The sequence below is a fragment of the Amblyraja radiata genome, chromosome 12 (assembly GCF_010909765.2).
Source record: "Amblyraja radiata isolate CabotCenter1 chromosome 12, sAmbRad1.1.pri, whole genome shotgun sequence".
In the NCBI taxonomy this organism is placed as follows: Eukaryota; Metazoa; Chordata; class Chondrichthyes; order Rajiformes; family Rajidae; genus Amblyraja; species Amblyraja radiata.
In genome coordinates this window covers 58,529,306-58,550,086 of record NC_045967.1, presented here as the reverse complement: position 1 = coordinate 58,550,086, position 20,781 = coordinate 58,529,306, and the positions used below count along the sequence as shown (strand labels likewise).

General features: G+C 49.7%; 1 protein-coding gene across 1 annotated transcript in view; it reads left to right on the top strand.

Annotated features, from left to right (window-relative positions):
* Positions 1-20,781, top strand: part of LOC116979321 (dedicator of cytokinesis protein 11-like) — a 179,473-nt gene that overhangs the window by 31,031 nt on the left and 127,661 nt on the right. Inside the window, 9 exon segments of the mRNA XM_033030927.1 lie at positions 5,398-5,514; positions 6,045-6,134; positions 9,272-9,354; positions 11,444-11,507; positions 12,436-12,531; positions 13,037-13,171; positions 16,403-16,586; positions 18,205-18,284; positions 18,866-18,949. Coding sequence (XP_032886818.1) covers positions 5,398-5,514; positions 6,045-6,134; positions 9,272-9,354; positions 11,444-11,507; positions 12,436-12,531; positions 13,037-13,171; positions 16,403-16,586; positions 18,205-18,284; positions 18,866-18,949 — 933 coding nt within the window.

The window sequence follows — 20,781 nt, the reverse complement described above, 5'->3', positions numbered from 1 at the left end:
TCACAGAGATCACCCTAGCTCTTTCGCTGCTTCCTCTCTGTCATTTGGTCCCTCATAAACATTGGCCATTTGGTTTATGGCATCTTACTTCACAGATATGACTAGCTGTTTCTCTCTTCCTTTCTTGCCTCCTCCCTCATAACATTGGCCATTTTGTTTACGGCATCTTACTTCAAAGAGATCTAGCTCTTCTCTGCTTGTCACTTGGGAGACAATGTTATGGTATTTATTATCTCACACACCGCAACCTGAGGCAAGCCTAATTTGAGACTAAATATAAGCTGTAAGCTAGCCCAGAAGCCAATTTAATATCTTCTTATATTTTAACTAAAATTCGGCTTCATCACCTGTACACTAACACCATTCTGTGCCGACCAGCGACCCGTGTACACTAACACCATTCTGTGATGACCAGCGATCCCTGTATACTAACACCATTCTGTGATGACCAGCGATCCCTGTACACTAACACCATTCTGTGATGACCAGCGATCCCTGTATACTAACACCATTCTACACACTAGGGACAATTTGCAATTTTTTGACAAAGCCTGAACCCAATTAACCCACAAACCCGCACGTCTTTGGAGTGTGGGAGGAAACCGGAGCACCCGGAGAAAACCCACGCAGGTCATGGGGAGAAGGTACAAACCGTACCGACAGCACCCGTAGTCAGGATCGAACCTGGGTCTGTGGCGCTGTAAGGCCACTCGACCGCCGCCCCGCCCTCTGTATGTGGTATATTCCCCCAGTCCTACTCCAGGGTTTGAGTGACAATGCAAGGCCTCAGATGGGGGGGAGGAGAGGCAAAGCCACAATGAAGTTGTTGACTCACTTCCTGTGCTGTTGCAAACTGAAAGTAAGTTTTGGATGTATTGTATTGTATTGTATTCAATTTATAATCATTATCTCATATTAGAGACAACGAAATACATTTTCCTTACAGTCAAGCATCATAATAAATAAATAAATAAATAATAAATAAAACATATTGAAATAAAGAAAAGCACAAACACAGAAGTCCACGACACAACACAACACAGCACAGTGGCACCAAACATAGAAACATAGAAACATAGAAAATAGGTGCAGGAGTAGGCCATTCGGCCCTTCGAGCCTGCACCGCCATTCAATATGATCATGGCTGATCATCCAACTCAGTATCCCGTACCTGCCTTCTCTCCATACCCCCTGATCCCTTTAGCCACAAGGGCCACATCTAACGCCCTCTTAAATATAGCCAATGAACTGGCCTCACTACCCTCTGTGGCAGAGAGTTCCAGAGATTCACCACTCTCTGTGTGAAAAAAGTTTTTTTCATCTCGGTTTTAAAGGATTTCCCCTTTATCCTTAAACTATGACCCCTTGTTCTGGACTTCCCCAACATCGGGAACAATCTTCCTGCATCTAGCCTGTTCAACCCCTTAAGAATTTTGTAAGTTTCTATAAGATCCCCCCTCAATCTTCTAAATTCTAGCGAGTACAAGCCGAGTCTATCCAGTCTTTCTTCATAAGACAGTCCTGACATCCCAGGAATCAGTCTGGTGAACCTTCTCTGCACTCCCTCTATGGCAAGAATGTCATATCCCCAAAGTTGAGAAGGTACCATAGTCCAGCCAACCTCCCCGCCGATCTTCCCAGATGTTCACCTGTGGTCGGGGCCTCCCGAGCACCCGCAGTCGCCACCACGGGTGGTCCAATGCTCAGACCCTCTCGCCGGGATGATGGTATGCCGATGCAGAACCACGACGGAGAACATCCTCAGCGGCCCGGACCTCCCGTTCAGCCACCTCCCACTGGAGTCCGCGGCTCCCGAGTCCGCAGGACAAGCCGGGCGGAGTCGCAGGACAAGCCGGGCGGAGTCGCAGGACTCCGCGATGTTGGTCAACGCCGCCTGCGTTGGGAGCTCCGTGATGTCGGTGCAGTAGGCCCAGCACTCCGGAGCTCCAAACGGCGATCCCCGGTAAGGCATCGCCCGCCCCGCAATGTTTCCAATGCTGTGCCGCTGCTGCTGGAGCTCTGGTCAGTCCCGGCAGGAAAGGCCGCGCCAATCCAGTAGGTAGGCCGCTGGGGGGGGCTGGGGGGGGGGGGGGGGGGGGATGAGACTCGAATAATAGTCGCATCCTCTCCAGGAAGAGACTGAAGGACGGTAACCCCCTTAATGTCTTCTCCCACATAAAGACATTTAAAAAAACACAAAAAACACACTTCAACATAACAAAAACACAAAAAGATACGGGACTGAAGGTGGAGGCAGCTAGCACCAGCGCCACCGGAAATACAATGAAATGCAGTTTCAGTACAATCAGTGCATCGAGGTACAGTCTGTGAAAAGAATGAATTATTCAGCCGTCCACAGTGTACAGATACAGGATAAAGGGAATAATGTTGAGTGCAAGAAGCTGCTGAAATCCTGAGTATTTGAGGAACTTTGCCAATTCATTTCCTCCACAGATGCTGCCTGACCAGCTGACTTCCTCCAGCAGTGTGTGTTCCATGCAGGATTGCAGCAACTGCAGTCTTCCCCTCAGCTAACAAAGAACCCTTCCACATTTTCCTTGATCTGTCCCCTTTGATCTGCCGTTTTCACACCTTGCCCTTCCATGTCTTTGTCTCTCTCTCCCCTATCAGTCTGAAGAAGGGTTTCAACCCGAAACGTCACCCATTCCTTTCCTACAGCGATGCTGCCTGTCCCGCTGAGTTTCTCCAGCATTTTTGTCTACCTTAGTTGGATTCTATTTCAGTAAAGGTATCAAAGCTTCTGGGGAGAAGGCAGGAGAGAGATAGATCAGCCAACATTGAATGGCGGTGTAGACTGGATGGGCTGAATGGCCTAATTCTGTTCCTATCACTTATGAACGTATGTACTTGGTGAGCCGATGATTTTCCAGATTAATCTGGTGCGTTAATTGCTGCAAGGGGCACATTCTGGGTGTGTGAAACACTGGCGAGATATTAATTCTGACTCATTTTACCAGAGGAAGCAAGAGATTTAACTTTGACAAGATTGGAATTGTCCCCGTGGGTGAAAAAACACAACTGAGTGAATTGAAACAATGTGGGCAGGAATAAGATCTACTTCTTGTGTATGGCGTGCACAGCCTAAAGTTGGAGGACAACTTGTTCTATTTGATCTTATTTGATCGTGCATGCCGGGTTGATTGCATTCGTCGAAACAGGGCGGACCACGTGAAGGTTGCAATCTCCCACCCCAGGCATAAGATAAAACAAACACACCTATAATTCTGTCAGATGGCTCTCGTGATGCGTTCTACCAGGGCACTGACTGCCCACACTGATCCCGTCCACAACTGGTGACTTTTAGTTTAGAGATACAGCGCGGAAACACAGACTCTTCAGCCTGCTGAGTCCGCGCCGACCAGCGATCCCCACACATTCACAATACCCTACACTCACGCACGCACACACACACACACACACACACACACACACACACACACACACACACACACACACACACACACACACACACACACACACACACACACACACACACACGGGACAATTTATTACGTTTAGACCAAGACAATGAACCTACAAACATGTACGTCTGTGGAGGGCGACCTTTCTGGGTACAACAGTCCGGTTGATGAATTGTCGAGCGTGTTAGTGTTTGCAATTGGAGTTGTTCATGGTGCCAAATGCCATCAAGGAGCTTCCCCCACGCTCATAAATCATAGAGCTGAACTGAGCCCCAACGAGGAGGCCCACCGCTGGCTACGGGAGTAAGATCGTCCCATCAACGGAAGTCTAGAGGCCCTCGACCACTGGAGGACAAAGAAGGGAGAGGGGGAACTTTATTTCGCCTTCCATCACAGTGAGGAATGTGGAGGAGTCACTGTGGTGGATGTTTATGTTAATTATGTAGTTTGTGTGTTCTGTTGCTTTTTATTAGTATGACTGCATGGCAATTTAAATTCCTCGTGTGTTGCAAAACATACTTGGTTAATAAAGTGAGTATGAGTATAGATGGGCATGTTAATGGTCATGGTTGAAATGGGCTGAATGGCCTGTTTCCATGCTGTATTACTCTAATATATGCTAGGGCAGTGCGTTCAGTCTGGTGTTTAAGAAGGAACTGCAGATGCTGGAAAAATCAAAGGTGGACAAAAATGCTGGAGAAACTCAGCGGGTGAGGCAGCATCTATGGAGCGAAGGAATAGGCGACGTTTCGGGTCGAGACCCTTCTTCAGACTGATGGGGGGTGGGCAGAAGAAAGGAAGAGGTGGAGACTGGGCTGTGGGAGAGCTGGGAAGGGGAGGGGAAAGAAGGAGAAAGCAGGGACAACCTGAAATTGGAGAAGTCAATGTTCATACCGCTGGGGTGTAAACTACCCAAGTGAAATATGAGGTGCAATTTACGGTGGGCCTCACTCTGGCCATGGAGGAGGCCCAGGACAGAAAGGTCGGATTCGGAATGGGATGGGGAGTTGAAGTGCTGGGCCAACGGGAGATCAGGCGGACCGAGCGGAGGTGTTGGGCGAAGCGATTGCCAAGCCTACGCTTGGTCTCACCGATGTAGAGCAGTTGACACCTAGACACGGCTCGGGGCTGGAACGATGCTCCGGGGGCTGGGACGGCAGTTCTGGTGGCGGTGGCCTGAGACCGGGGTTCGGCCGCGGGCCAGCGGCTGCGTCAGCAGGTCTGGTGAGCGGCAGCTTCGACTACCCCGGGCCGCGGTGTTTGAGCCGCAGGACAGGTTTTAACATCGCCCGGGGGGTATCGCCTCAGCGCAGAAGGAGAAGAGGAGGGAAGAGACTGCAGCCCTAAGACTTTTGCCTCCATCACAGTGAGGAGATGTTGGGTGGACTCACTGTGGTGGATGTTAATATGTGTTTATTGTTGTTTTTTTATTGTATTGTATTGTATGTATGACTGCTTCAATTTCGTTCAGACTTCGGTCTGGATGACAATAAAAGGCTATCTTATATATCTTATCTTATCTTAAATGGTCTGCTTTCTTCATGTTGGTTAGATTTCTTTAGTTGAAATTTAACTAAAGTATCATCAAAGACCCACACCATCCTGGCCACACACGCATCTCCGTGCTACCTTCAGGTAGAAGGTACAGGAGCCTGAAGACTGCAACGTCCAGGTTCAGGAATAGCTACTTCCCCACAGCCATCAGGCTATTAAACCTGGCCCGGACAAAACTCTGATTATTAATAACCACTTTCTGCTATTTGCACTTTATCAGTTTATTTATTCATGTGTGTATATATTTATATCATGGTATATGGACACATTTATCTGTTTTATAGTAAATGCCTACTATGTTCTGTGTGCTTAAGCAAAGCAAGAATTTCATTGTCCTATACAGGGACACATGACAATAAACTCACTTGAACTTGAACTTGAACTATTTTCGTCTTTGCAGGAGAAAGCTAAGATCGTGGAGCCGTTGGATTATGAGAATGTAATTGAGCAGAAGAGATCCCAGATCCAAGGCGACAGCTTGCGGGATCTTCTGCAGTTCCCCGTGGACGAGGTCTCGGTGAGTAGCTCATCAATAAAGTCCGTGTCCCGTGGCAACGGTCAAGTGGAGCTTGTAGTTATTGGACACAGGATATGGAAACGCGCAGTTGGCAGCGTGGCGTCTGATGCAGGGACCGTCTAGCCAGTTGGAGCAATGTCACAGCCTGGCACAACCCAGCTGGAGGGCAGCACGGTGGCACAGCGGGTAGAGCTGCTGCCTCACCGACCCAGAGACCCAGGTTCGATCCTGACTACGGGTGCTGCCTGTATGGAGTTTGTACGTTCTCCCCATGACCACGTGGGTTTTCTCCAGGTGCTCCGGTTTCTTCCCACACTCCAAAGACGAGTGGGTTTGTAGGTTAATTGGTTTCTGTAAAATTGTCCCTAGTGTGTAGGGTAGTGCTAGTGTACGGGGTGATCGCTGGCCAGCACAGACTCGGTGGGCAGAAGGGCTTGTTTCCGCGCTGTATCTCTAAAGCCTAAAGTCAGAACATCCACGCCCAGCGGTGTCAGAAGAGGTTCTAAATACAAATGTTTTTCCCTGTCCAGATCGCTACGGTTCCACACCACAGACGGACAGTGTGCTCCGCGCTGCCTCCTGATGCCGAGGCACAGGCTCATGGCCTGTTGGTCAAAGAGGTACAGTCTGTGGGGCACCCCAAGTGTGTGTGTGTGTGTTTGTGGGTGTATGTGTATATGGGTGTGTGTGTATATGGGTGTGTGTGTATATGGGTGTGTGTATGTGTGCGTGTGTATGTGTATGCGTGTGTGTGCGTGTGTGCGTGTGTGTGTGTGCATGCGTGTGTATGTGTATATGGGTGTGTATGTGTATGCGTGTGTATGTATATGCGTATGCGTGTGTATGTGTATATGGGTGTGTGTATGTGTATGCGTGTGTTTGTATATGCGTGTGTGTGCATGTGTGTGTATATGTGTATGCGTGTGTATGTGTATATGGGTGTGTATGTGTATGCGTGTGTATGTATATGCGTGTGTGTGTGTGTGCATGTGTGTGTGTGTGCATGTGTGTGTGTATATGTGTATGCGTGTGATGGATATATGGGTGTGTATGTGTATGCGTGTGTATGTATATGCGTATGTGTGCACGCAAGGGTATATGCGTGTGTGTGTGTGTGTGTGTGTGTGTATGCGTGTGTGTATGTGTATATGGGTGTGTGTATGTGTATGCGTGTGTATGTAAGGGTATATGCGTGTGTGTGTGTATGCGTGTGTGTGTGCGTGTGTATGTGTATATGGGTGTGTGTATGTGTATGCGTGTGTATGTAAGGGTATATGTGTATGTGTGTGTGTGTGTATGCGTGTGTATGCGTGTGTGTGTGTGTGTCCACCTTATTTTGATAAACTAATCACTCAGTGATGATAGACACAAAATGCTGGAGTAACTCAGCGGGTGAGGCAGCATCTCTGGAGAGAAGGAATGGGAAAGTTTCCGGTAGGGACAATACTGCAGACTGAGTCGGGGAGAGGGAGACATAGAGATAAGGACGGGTAAGATGTGAAAATGAGACAAGGGGATGAGGTTCAAGGAAAATGTAGAATAGATCATTGTTAGCTGGGACAATAGACAATAGGTGCAGGAGTTGGCCGTTCGGCCCTTCGAGCCAGCACCGCCATTCAATGTGATCATGGCTGATCATCCCCAATCAGTACCCCGTTCCTGCCTTCTCCCCATATCTCCTGACTCCGCTATCTTTAAGAGCCCTATCTAGCTCTCTCTTGAAGGTATCCAGAGAACCGGCCTCCACCGCCCTCTGAGGCAGAGAATTCCACAGACTCACCACTCTCTGTGTGAAAAAGTGTTTCCTCGTCTCCGTTCCAAATGCAGAAGGTGAGCACGAAGTAAACGATACATTTAATCAGGGGGACGTTCAGATTAGTCAGGAACTGGGAAGGAGGAGGGGATGGAGAGAGAGAGCTGCAGTGCATCTCACAGTCTTTGTGCCTTAAGGGCCTGTCCTACTTGGGCCACATTTTGGGAGACAGCCTGAAAAGAGGTTGTTGCGGCGTGGTCACAGCTTTACACGGGTGGTGGCACGTTACGTGGCGTGGTGGCAGGGTTACACGGGTGGTGGCAGCGTTACACGGGTGGTGGCACGTTACGTGGCGTGGTGGCAGCGTTACGCGGGTGGTGGCAGGGTTACGTGGCGTGGTGGCAGGGTTACACGGGTGGTGGCACGTTACGTGGCGTGGTGGCAGCGTTACGTGGCATGACGCATGTAGTATCGTGCGGTGTCTCCTTGTCGCCGCTGGATTTTGGAATGTTCAAAACTTTTCCGCGACACCTGCGTGTCTTATGCCGTGTGCCCTGTCGCACGCTGACGTAATCTGTCCTGCGGGTGATGCCCGGTGACGCAAGGTCATGACCTCGGCTAAGTCATTTGGCGACAGCCTGCGTCATTGTTCGTCAACCTGTTGTCCTCAGATGTGACCATCTGGTGACAGCCTGGTCGCCTGTAGTCATCTAAATAATCACCTAAGTGGGACAGGGGCATTACTCCAACACTTTGTGTCTTAACATCAGTGAGAGTCTGAGTAGGATTTTTTTGGGGGAGAATATCGGGATGTTTTGCTCTTCAGCAGTGGGGGATGTGGTGGGGTTGATGTTTGGTGTCACGTAGCTCAAACAAGTGTGTTGGTGTTTGGTTATTTATCTACATTCAATACGGTCATCCCCACCAAGCTCACCACCAAACTCCACCAGCTAGGCCTCAGCTCACCGATATGCGACTGGATCCTGAACTTTCTGACGGAGCGACCGCAGGCAGTGAGACTGGGCCCGCACCTGTCCTCCACCATCACCCTGAGCACCGGCACTCCACAGGGTTGTGTACTAAGCCCCATGCTCTACTCCCTCTTCACTCACGACTGTGTTCCTGCATTCGACACCAACACCATCGTGAAGTTTGCAGACGACACAACAGTGATTGGGCTGATCACCAACGGTGATGAAACAAAATACAGAGCGGAGGTGAAGAACCTGGTGGACTGGTGCGCACGTAACAACTTGGCACTAAACACCTCCAAGACCAAGGAGCTGATTATTGACTTCAGGAGGTCCCATAATGGAGAATACGCCCCAATCTCCATTTACGGGGAAAGTGTGGAGAGAGTGTCCAGCTTTAAGTTTCTGGGCACTCACATTTCAGAAGACCTCACATGGTCCATCAATACCGCTGCGCTGGTCAAGAAGGCACAGCAACGACTGTTCTTCATGAGGACATTAAAAAAGACTGGTCTGCCCCAACAGCTGCTGACAACATTCTACCGCTGCACCACAGAGAGCATATTAACGTATGGCATCTCTGTGTGGTATCTCAGCTGCACGGAGGCGGAGAGGAGAGCTCTTCAGCGCGTCGTCCACAGAGCGCAGAGGATTATTCAGACACAGCTACCAGCCTTGGAGGGCATCTACCACACACGGTGCCTCAGGAAGGCCGTCAGCATCCATAAAGACTCCTCACACCCTTGTAATGGACTGTTCGAACTACTTCCCTCCGGCAGACGTTACAAGGCCTTCTACGCCCGATCCTCCAGACTCAGAAACAGCTTTATTCCAAGAGCTATAGCGGCTCTGAACCAGCCCTGCTGAGTGCCCCCCACCCCCCCTGGACTGTCTCCCTCGGATGGTCACGACACACAGCTTATTTATTTATTTTACTTTTCTTTTTCATCGGTTGGAGCTGCATACTAAATCTCGTTGCACTGACGTGCAATGACAATAAAAGATATTATTATTATTATTATTATTATTACAGTGCATCAGAACCTACAACTCCGACTGGCTTGTGGTCAACTACAAATATGAAGCTTATGGTGGGGATTTCCGGTCATTGCCCAGGTGAGACTGACTTTGGTTTAGACAATAGACAATAGGGGCAGGAGTAGGCCATTCGGCCCTTCGAGCCAGCACCGTCATTCAATGTGATCATGGCTGATCATCCCCAATCAGTGCCCCGTTCCTGCCTTCTCCCCATATCCCCTGACTCCGCTATCTTTAAGAGCCCTATCTAGCTCTCTCTTGAAAGTATCCAGAAAACTGGCCTCCACCACCCTCTGAGGCATAGAATTCCACAGACTCACCATTCTCTGTGAGAAAAAGTGTTTCCTCGTCTCCGTTTTAATTGGCTTACTCCTTATCCTTGAACTGTGGCCCCTGGTTCTGGACTCCCCCAACATCGGGAACATGTTTCCTGCCTCTAGCGTGTCCAAACCCTTAACAATCTTATATGTTTCAATGAGATGCCCTCTCATCCTTCTAAACTCCAGAGTGTACCAGCCCAGCCGCTCCATTCTCTCAGTTTGTTGTGAGAAGGTCTCCACGCTGTGTGCAAATTTCTGCCCACTCCGTGTGATCCCCACACACGACCACTATCCTACACACACTAGGGACAATTTACATTTACACCAAGCCAATTAACCCACAAAAATGTACCTCTTTGTAGTGTGGGAGGAAACCAACGTTCTTGGAGAAAACCCACGCAGTTCAAGGGGAGGACGTACAAACTTCCATAGTGCCCGTGGTAGATGGAGCCAAGTCTCTGGCGCTGAAACTGACGCTGAAAGATTGTTAAGGGCTTGGACACGCTAGAGGCAGGAAACATGTTCCCGATGTTGGGGGAGTCCAGAACCAGGGGCCACAGTTCAAGGATAAGGAGTAAGCCATTTAGAACGGAGACGAGGAAACACTTTTTCTCACAGAGAGTGGTGAGTCTGTGGAATTCTCTGCCTCAGAGGGCGGTGGAGGCAGGTTCTCTGGATGCTTTCAAGAGAGAGCTAGATAGGGCTCTTAAAGATAGCGGAGTCAGGGGATATGGGGAGAAGGCAGGAACGGGGTACTGATTGGGGATGATCAGCCATGATCACATTGAATGGCGGTGCTGGCTCGAAGGGCCAAATGGCCTCCTCCTGCACCTATTGTCTATTGTCTATTGAAACACTCAGGCAGCAACTATACCGCTGCGCCACATAATGGGTGCAGAGAGAAGAGTTGAGCGGCTGGGACAAGTCCTTGATCATGTTGGCTGCTTTCCCAAGGCAGCGTGAAGTGTAGATGGAGTCAATGGGGGGATGTCTGGCCTGTAACTAGATTAGCCTACATCCACATCTGTGCAATACCATGCAGTCATACATCCTGCACGCACCACCCACTACAGCCTTGGATCTCCAAGGTTCAAGTGTGTTTTGCAAATTTCTTCAGCGACCTGTCCAGTCTGTAAGATTGGAGGGAACGTGCTTCCTGTGATGTGGTTTGTCCCAGTCTACAGGCAGTGTCAGCTTGTGCACCAAGACCCACACAGTGTCAGCACCCATAACACCAGCACCACCAGATTCTCCCCCCCCCCCCCCCCCCCAGAAAGAAATGCCCTCATGTTGTCCCATGTACCTGCAGCCCCACTGCCTGCCTCAGTTGTTTAGCCTACCCATGCTAATGGAATTGGGAGAGGAGAGGGAGAAATATCACACAGGAGAGAGGAGTTTGTCTGGGAGGAGCGGGTAGTGTCCAGGGGGGGGGGGGAGAGTGTCCAGGGGGAGAGGGGGGTATGTCCATGGGGGGGGAGGGGGGAGTGTCCAGGGGGAGAGGGGTGTGCCCAGGGGGAGGGGAGAGTGCCCAGGGGGAGGGGGGGGGTGTCCAGGGGGAGGGGAGAGTGTCCAGGGGGAGGGGAGAGTGTCCAGGGGGAGGGGAGAGTGTCCAGGGGGAGGGGGGAGTGTCCAGGGGGAGGGGGGGAGTGTCCAGGGGGAGGGGGGCGTGTCCAGGGGAGGGGGGAGTGTCCAGGGGGGGAGGGGGGGGAATGTCCAGGAAGGGAGTGTTGGGGACAGTGAATGGACAAGGTCCCACTACAGGATTTCTCTCTGCTGTCAAATTCTGCCGCTCTTTGTTCTTTTAACTCCTGGATTTGAATCACTTTGTAATGATTTTTGTCCCGTAGCAAAGTACATCAGCTGGAGAAGCTGCCAGTGCAACTGTTTGAAGTTGATGAAGACGCAGATGAGGTACGCAGTGATTTTCCCACCAGATTGAGTGGGCTGCAGGAGGTTGGTGCGTGTGACGGTGGGTGGGTGGGGGGGGGGGGCATGTGATATGTGATGGGGAGGTGGTCCTATGGTGGCCGCAAACAGGGCAGGTTCTGAAGCCAAACATGTAGACACCCCGTAGTGAGCAAGTGGCTTCTATTGATAAGAATTTCCCATTAGACTGCATGTTCAATACACCTCAGTTTAATAACACACGAGTGCTGGAGCAGCATATCTGGAGGACATGGATATGTGATGTTTCAGGTTGGGACCCTTCTTCAGACCACCTGAAACGTCACCTGTCCATGCCCTAATTGCTGGCTGAGCTGCTGATTTACTCCAGCACTTTGTGCTCTGCTCAAGATTCCAGCGTCCAAAGTCCCTTCACATGTCGTAGGAGTTGAATTAAGCCATTCGGCCCATCTCGTCTACTCCACCATTCAATCATGGCTGATCTATCTCTCCCTTCTAACCCCATTCTCCTGCCTTCTCCCCATAAGCTTTGATGCCTTTGCTGGTCAAGAACCTGTCTATCACTGCTTTAAAAATATCCAATGACGGCCTCCACAGCCTTCTGTGGCAATGAGTTTCCCAAATTCACCACCCTCTGATTAAAGAAATTCCTCCTAATCTTTCTAAAGGAACATCCTTTAATTCTGAGGCTGTGCCCTCTAGTCCTAGACTCTCCCACTAATGAAAACATCCTCTCCACATCCACTCTATCCAGGCCTTTCACTATTCGGTCAGTTTCAATGAGGTTGCCCGCTCATCCTTCTAAGCTCCAGTGAGTACAGGCCCAGTGCCGATAAACACACATCATATGTTAACACATTCATTCCTGTTTCTCAGCGTTGCAATGCAATGACTCGAACACCGGTGACTCATCCGTGACCTTGTGTCTCCACAGGACGCTGCATCGCTGTGCTCACAGAAAGGAGGCAACGTCATGGAAGGGTGGCTCTATAAAGCCCACATGAACAACGCCATGAGTGTAACCATCCGGGTAAGACCAACGGCTGCTGGCGATGAGAGGGGAGGATAAACAATGAAACGTCCTGATCTGAAACATCAACCGTCCATCCACTCCACAGATGCTGCCTGACCCACTGAGTTACTCCAGCACTGTGTGAAACGTCACCTATCCATGTTCTCCACAGATGCTGCCTGACCCACTGAGTTACTCCAGCACTGTGTGAAACGTCACCTATCCATGTTCTCCAGAGATGCTGCCTGACCCACTGAGTTACTCCAGCACTCAGCTGGCCGATATTTGTTAAATCTTCTCATATTTACCAGCTCCTCGTGGTTTGATTCTGCCGATACTATCAAACACCACAGACATATTCAGCCTGGGATCTGATATCGTTTATAAGACTCGCACTGATATTGCAGCCCAGTTTTGTAGATTCAAGTCTGCATTGCATTGCCGAATCCTGGACCGTTGATTGATGAGCTGAGAGGTAACGGCACCATTTACTCCAACCAAATAAACTTCTGTTTCTCTGCAGGTTTTCAAGAGAAGATTCTGTTACCTCACCCAACTTCCCGATGGCTCCTACAGTCTCTGTTTCTGCAAAGACGAGAAGAGTTTCAAGGAGTCTAAAGGATCGATATTTTTGGATTCTTGCATTGATGTTGTTCAGGTATATCTTCAACATATTTGCTGGCTAATAATCCAAATGCATCTCGTGTGGAAAATCAGTCAGGCCCAAAAACTAGCCATTGTAAATCCTGCCCATCTCCCTCAGTGAGAAAGGGGTGTGATCAGTCTGCAGTGAATTGCTTTGTTTAGTTTAGAGATACAGCGCGGAACCAAAGTCAAAGTCAATTGTATTTGTCACATGCACCCGAAGGTGCAGTGAAATGAATTTGCCAGCAGCGATACACTTAAAAAGAACTCACAATACACAATAGGATTTAACACAAACATCCACCACAGCATTCTCACTGTGGTGGGAGGCAACAAAGTTCAGCCAGTCCTCCTCCTTGTTCACCTGTGGTCGGGGCCATGAACCCTCCGTAGTCGCCGCTACAGACGGCCGATGTACAGCCCTCTCGTCGCGATGATTGAAACCTCGACGGTCTAACACACTCCGCGGCTTGGAGGTCCCGAATCGGCGCTTTCTCACGGGAGACTGCAGCCTCAGGATGTTATAGGCCACAGACCGGCTGTCGGAGCTCTTCTCCAGCGATCCCCAGGAGGGAACCAGGCCCTTCGGCCCACCGAGCCTGCACCGACCAGCGATTCCTGCACACTTGCACTATCCTACACACATTGGGGACAATTTACAATTATACGAAGCTAAAGAACCTACAAACCTGTATGTCTTTGAAGTGTGGGAGTAAACCAGAGCACCCGGAGGAAACCCACGCAGTCACGGGGAGAACGTTGAAACTCCATACAAACAGCACCCGTAGTCGGGATTGAACCTGGGTCCTGGCAGCGTGAGGCAGCAACTCTACCGCTGCACCACCGTGCTGTCCAGCATATATCTTATTACTTGTTGCTTGAATCATTCAGGTGACCAATCTCCTATTAGTCTCCCTCTGTCATTATGGTTCAATGGAGAGTTTGGCCCAATGAGCCGGAGTTCGAAGCATCAACACAAGGGGAAGCCATTCATCTCTCCACCCACGTTTCATCGATGTTGACCCGAACTCCAGGAGGTTGATTCACCGTTGCTCCACATGCTCCACGTCCCACTTGGTGATTTTTTCGGCGACTGCTGGCGTCATATCAGGGTCACCAAAAGATTTAGAAAATTGCCAAATCCAGCAGCGCCAAAAAACTGTTGCGACACTTGAAGAAAACACCGCACGTCAATACGTGGTCACGCTGCGACTGTTTCGGTCACCCTGATACGTCAGTCAATGATGCTGGCAGTCACCGAATAAATTGCCAAGTGGAACAGGCCCTTTAAACAGTAAAACAAAGATCTTGTTTGACTGTCCTTCATATCCACACTCGTGGGGGAGAGGGGTGGGGAGAAGAGGATTAAGAGGTCTTGTACAGTCGTGCCACATGGAAGCAGACCCTTTGGCCCATTGAGATGATACTATCACCCATACAGATTTTTGCACCAAGAATACGTCTGACCCATCTAATCTCCACATTATTTAGTGTTGTCCGCAGCCTCATCGCTCTTCCCTGGTTCTTCCTCCCCTCCTTTACCCATTCTATCCCTTTCTCCTCGTCACCAAGACTTGTTACCCCTCCCACCTAGTTCCACCTGCCCACCACCCACATGTCTGCATCCTTCCTGATTCTATTGGCCACCGCACTTGAACAAGCCATCATTCTCTTCCCAGAAATTCCCAGAGATTTTCCTCACATCACGTTTGGTTGGTTCCCATCATTCCACGTTCCCGTGTTTTTAATATCTGGCAATGGGAAAAGTGTCTCCCAGTTGCGAGGCCCACCATCCCTGCTTCTCCTGTCCCTCCTCCTCACTCTCCATCTCAGGTCCATCCCTCCTGAACCCCCTCTAGAACTGTCACCTCTTTCCTAAGATGTGGTGCCCAGAACTGCAGTGTTTTTCCCTTTAACTTCTTTTCCAAGACAGCATTTGACAACATGACAATTTCGCTAGATCTGCATTAAAAATATCCCGGGACGCGACTTCCACTATCCTATGAGGAAGAAGCTTCCAATGACCCTTGACTTGAGAGTGAAAATTCCTCATCTCGTGGTCTTGAGCTTCCCCCTCAAGAGGAAACCTCCTCTCCACATCCACCCCGACAAGACCTCACAGGGTCTCATTGTATCAGTTGCCCCTCTCTCCCGCTTCTATACAGCAGATACAACCCAGCCCCTCTAAATATAGAAACATAGAAAATAGGTGCAGGAGTAGGCCATTCGGCCCTTCGAGCCTGCACTGCCATTCAATATGATCATGGCTGATCATCCAACTCAGTATCCTGTACCTGCCTTCTCTCCAAACCCCCTGATCCCTTTAGCCACAAGGGCCACATCTAACTCCCTCTTCAATATAGCCAATGAACTGGCCTCAACTACCTTCTGTGGCAGAGAATTCCACAGATTCACCACTCTCTGTGTGAAAACGTTCTTCATAAGACAAGGGCAGCACGGTGGCGTGGCGGTAGAATTGCTGCCTCACAGCGCCAGAGACCCGGGTTAAATCCTGACTACGGGCGCTGCCTGTACGGAGTTTGTACGTTCTCCCCGTGACCTGCGTGGGTTTTCTTCGGGATCTCTGGTTTCCTCCCACACTACAAAGACGTGCAGGTTTGTACTCTAATTGGATTTGGTAAAATTGTAAATTGTCCCTCGTGTGAGAATGGCGTTAGTGTACGGGAATCGTTGGTTGGCATGAACTCGGTGGGCTAAGGGGCCTGTTTCCGTGCTGAATCTCCAAACAAAATAAAACCTGATAAAACCGTGCCCGATATCGGCCCATTAAACTGTGAGGCCATTTAGTCGCAGTGCGCGGGGACTAGATCCATGCCTCTGCTGTGTGTCCAGTGTGCGGGGACTAGATCCATGCCTCTGCTGTGTGTCCAGTGTGCGGGGACTAGATCCATGCACCTGCTGTGAGTCCAGTGTGCGGGGACTAGATCCATGCCTCTGCTGTGTGTCCAGTGTGCGGGGACTAGATCCATGCACCTGCTGTGAGTCCAGTGTGCGAGGACTAGATCCATGCACTTGCTGTGAGTCTAGTGTGCGGGGACTAGATCCATGCCTCTGCTGTGTGTCCAGTGTGCGGGGACTAGATCCATGCACCTGCTGTGAGTCCAGTGTGCGGGGACTAGATCCATGCACCTGCTGTGAGTCCAGTGTGCGGGGACTAGATCCATGCCTCTGCTGTGAGTCCAGTGTGCGGGCACTAAATCCATGCACCTGCTTCCACCGCCAGTGCTCCAAGATGCGGCGTTACGGCTTTGAGCTCCGAATGCAGGAGAAGTGCAGCTGTCACTTGGCTGCGGAGAGTGAGCAGGAGATGGACGAGTGGATAACGACTCTGCGGGAAGTCATCCAGAGCAACTTTGACGGTTCCATGTCAGAGAGGAGGAACGGCGACTTGTCAGAGACGGGAATCGGTAATTAACTCTTGCCCAGGGGAACCACTGTGGGGGTGGACGAAGGAGGACTGAGTAATGGCCCTGTCCCACGGTACGCGTTCATTCCAAGAGCTCTCCTGAGTTAAAAATAAAAATCAAATTCGTGGTAAGCACGGAGAATGAACGTAGCGGGTACGTCGGAGCTCGGGGACGTCTCTTAGCGGCTTGTAACGCTAACGGCAGGTACTCGGGAAGACTCACTAACGGCAGGTAAGCTCGGGAAGACAACATGTTGAAAAATTTCCTCGAGAGCCCCGAGTACCGACGAGCGGCCATTACCGTAAATCTCAGAGTTCGAATCAGGGCAAACTCGGGAGAACTCTTGGAATGAACTTGTACAGTGGGACAGGGGCCATAAGTTTGTCAGCACCGTAGCTGGTCTCCATCTGTATTCCTTTGGTATTCCAGCAAAGAAACTCCCCCTGCCTTGTCACGGGCGACAATAAAGTATCCCATGCCACATAGAACGAGGAACAGCACAGGAACAGGCCCTTCAGCCCACAATGTCTGTGCCGAACATGATGCCTAGTTAATCTCCTCTGCCTATAAGTGATCCGTCCCTTCCCTGCATATCCATGCGTCTATAAAAGCCACTTAAGTACCACTATGGCATGTGCATCTACCACCATCATCCCAAGAAGCAAGTTCCAGGCACCCACCACCCTCTGTGTACGATCACTTGCCCTGCACATCATCTGTACACTTTGACCCACTCACTTTAAAGCCATGTGGTTTAGTTTTCGATATTCCCATTCTGGGATGATGGTTCTCACTCTCTACTGCATCCATGCCTTCCATCAGTGTTATGTATCCAGAAAGTCTCCCTCCAGCTTCCAGCATTCCAGAGAAAACAATCCCACTTCCTCCCTCATCTCCTTGTTGCTGTTACCCCCTGATGCAGACAGCATCCAGTGCACAATATGCTGTTGTAGCTCCAGAGAAAGTTAATTGAGTCATCCTGAACAGTGTGGAAACAGGCCCTTCGGCCCAACTTGCCCACACTGGCCAACATGCCCCATCTACACTAGTCCCACCTGCCTGCGTTTGGCCTGTATCCCTCCAAACCTGTCGTATCCATGTACCTATCTAACTGTTTATTAAATGTTGGGGTAGTCACTGCCTCAACGACCTCCTCTCGCAGCTCGTTCCAAACAACCATCGCCCTTTCCGCGAAAGATTCACCTTAAATTGTGTCAATAATGCACAATTGCCCGGGTCACTATAGGGTAGATTGGAAGATTGGGAATGAATCCTCCGCATATGAGAGGTCCGTACAGACCATGCTTTTCTCTCTAACGTAGATAAAAATGCTGGAGAAACTCAGCGGGTGAGGCAGCATCTATGGAGCGAAGGAATAGGCAACATTTCGGGTCGAGACCCTTCTTCAGGGCAAGAGGGTACACAGAGGGTGGTGGGTGGCTGGGACCTGCTTTTCTCTCTGGTCCTGATGAGGGATAGGATCACATTGACTCACTTACCCCCGACCCCACACCTGGGCTGTGGTCTGGACCAGCCTGGTGATCCAATACATCGCCCATGCTGAGACCAGGGCCTTGCTGGGACCGGCATCTTCTGAAAGCCTCTGTTTGTTTTCCAGACGAAGACTCGTTGAGCCAGGGCAAATCTGAAAACATGATGGAGAGTCTGGAGAAGAGTATGCACCCTGAGTTAATGAAGGTAATCTTATTTAGAATTGTTTGATTGGAAATGACTTAAAGACAGGTTTATAGGTTAACTAGACCAAGTGGGTCCCGTTTGCCGGGGAATATTTGTTGTTCATCATTTCTAGGAGCAGATTTAGGCCATTCGGCCCATCAAGTCTACTCTGCCATTCAATCATGGTTGATCTGTCTTTCCCTAAACCCCATTCTCCTGCCTTTGCCCCCCCAACCCCTGACACCCTCGTCTGTAGGTAAGGGTGAAGGGGTTTAGGTTCATTATTGTCACGTGTACCGAGGTACAGAGAAAAGCTTTGTTTAGGGTCCTTAAAGATATGGGGAGAAGGCAGGAACGGGGTACTGATTGTGGATGATCAGCCATGATCACATTGAATGGCAGTTCTGGCTCGAGGACCGAATGGCCTCCTCCTGCACCTATTATCTATTGTCTATTGCATGCTGTCGTAAGAGAGTAGATGGTACACTCCATGAATAGAATCGTCAAACCCCAGTACAATAGATAGAGCAAAGGGGGAGATGCAGAGGCCAGTGGGGAAAGTTGCTAACGTTTCTCTCTCTTTATTCCCTCTCTTTATCTAGTATGCCCGTGAATCAGATTACCACAACAAACTCAGCCGCAACGAAGGCAGATGTAAACTCTTTGCGATGGATGCGGAGGCACAGGTAGGGATGGCGGCAGCGTGATCTACTGTGTAAAGTACACACAGTTATTGTGACAGTGTGATAGTTGCATTGCCATGAAACCTTGCATTGTATCCAATCAACCGTGACAACGGGGATAATGGGGTTTGCATCCAGAGAGCATCAGACTCGCAATAAGTTATTTTTCCCCAACATGATTGTCCAAAATAAACTTGTTAATAGCAATAAGTTTATATTTGTTACTGAAAGCTAAAGTAATAACGGCTGCATGTCACATGGTTCAATAGAGTATCGTTTATTGTTTATGTCACGTGCACTGAAAAGCCTTTGTAGCGTGCTAACCAGTCAGCGGAAAGACAATACATGATTACAATCGAGCTGTCCACAGTGTACAGATACATGATAAAGGGAATAACGTTTAGTGCAAGGTAAAGCCAGTAAAGTCCGATCAAAGATATTCCGTCAAGTGTCAAAGGAAGTGATTGCTTGCCAATTTCAATGGCTTCCCATTGTGAAACTGACAGACTGTGTTATTAAAACACAATGGAATCTGATTACCGCGGGGAGGTTACATGGAAACAGTTTTTTTCTGAAACTGTTGTTTTTCCAAGGCAGCATTTGTCTTGCTTGTGAATTTCCAAAGTAGCATTTAAGTGGTTGTCTAGCTTTTGATTGAAATCGTTTTATATCCAATTTGGCCCCAATAATACATAAATTGTGTTTCCTGATTCAATAATTGGTTTATATTCAATTTGCTGTGTGGAAAAATACAATATAGCAAAAATGCAATCAAGTGTAACAGTACTTGAAGAAGGGTCTCGACCCGAAACGTCACCTATTCCTTCGCTCCATAGATACTGCCTCACCCGCTGAGTTTCTCCAGCATTATTGTCTACCTTCATTGCCTTTTGCATTTATTGAATGAAATGTTTCTACCCCCAGTTTGAGGCAGTTTCATAAATCTCCTGATTTTCTGTTGTTGGAATTTTACATACAAGAATAAAGCTTATAGAATCTTACATCATGGAAACAGGCCCTTCAGACCAACTTGCCCATGCTGACCAATATGCCCCATCCAATGTGACCCCACCACTCGCCACATCTTCCCATCTCCCCCCATGTCTGCCTTCCGCAAAGACCGCTCCCTCCACAACTCCCTTGTCAATTCTTCCCTTCCCTCCCATGCCACCCCCTCCCCGGGCACTTTCCGTTGCAACCGCAAGAAATGCAACACCTGTCCCTTTACCTCCTCCCTCGACTCCATTCAAGGACCCAAGCAGTCGTTCCAGGTGCGACAGAGGTTTACCTGTATCTCCTCCAACCTCATCTTCTGCATCCGCTGCTCTAGATGTCAGCTGATTTACATCGGTGAGACAAAGCGGAGGTTGGGCGATCGTTTAGCCGAACACCTCCGCTTGGTCCGCAAGAACCTACCTGACCTCCCGGTGGCTCAGCACTTCAACTCCCCCTCCCATTCCCAATCTGACCTCTCTGTCCTGGGTCTCCTCCATTGCCAGAGTGAGCAACACCGGAAATTGGAGGAACAGCACCTCATATTCCGCCTGGGGAGCCTGCATACGGCGGGCATGAACATTGAATTCTCCCAATTTTGTTAGCCCTTGCTGTCTCCTTCCCTTCCTTACCCCTCGAGCTGTCTCCTTCCATCCCCCAGCCCTCGGGCTCCTCCTCCTCCTCCCTTTTTCCTTCCTTCTCCCCGCCACCCCCTATCAGTCTGAAGAAGGGTTTCGGCCCGAAACGTTACCTATTTCCTTTGCTCCATAGATGCTGCTGCACCCGCTGAGTTTCTCCAGCATTTTTTTGTGCCCCATCTACACTCGTCCCACCAGTCCATG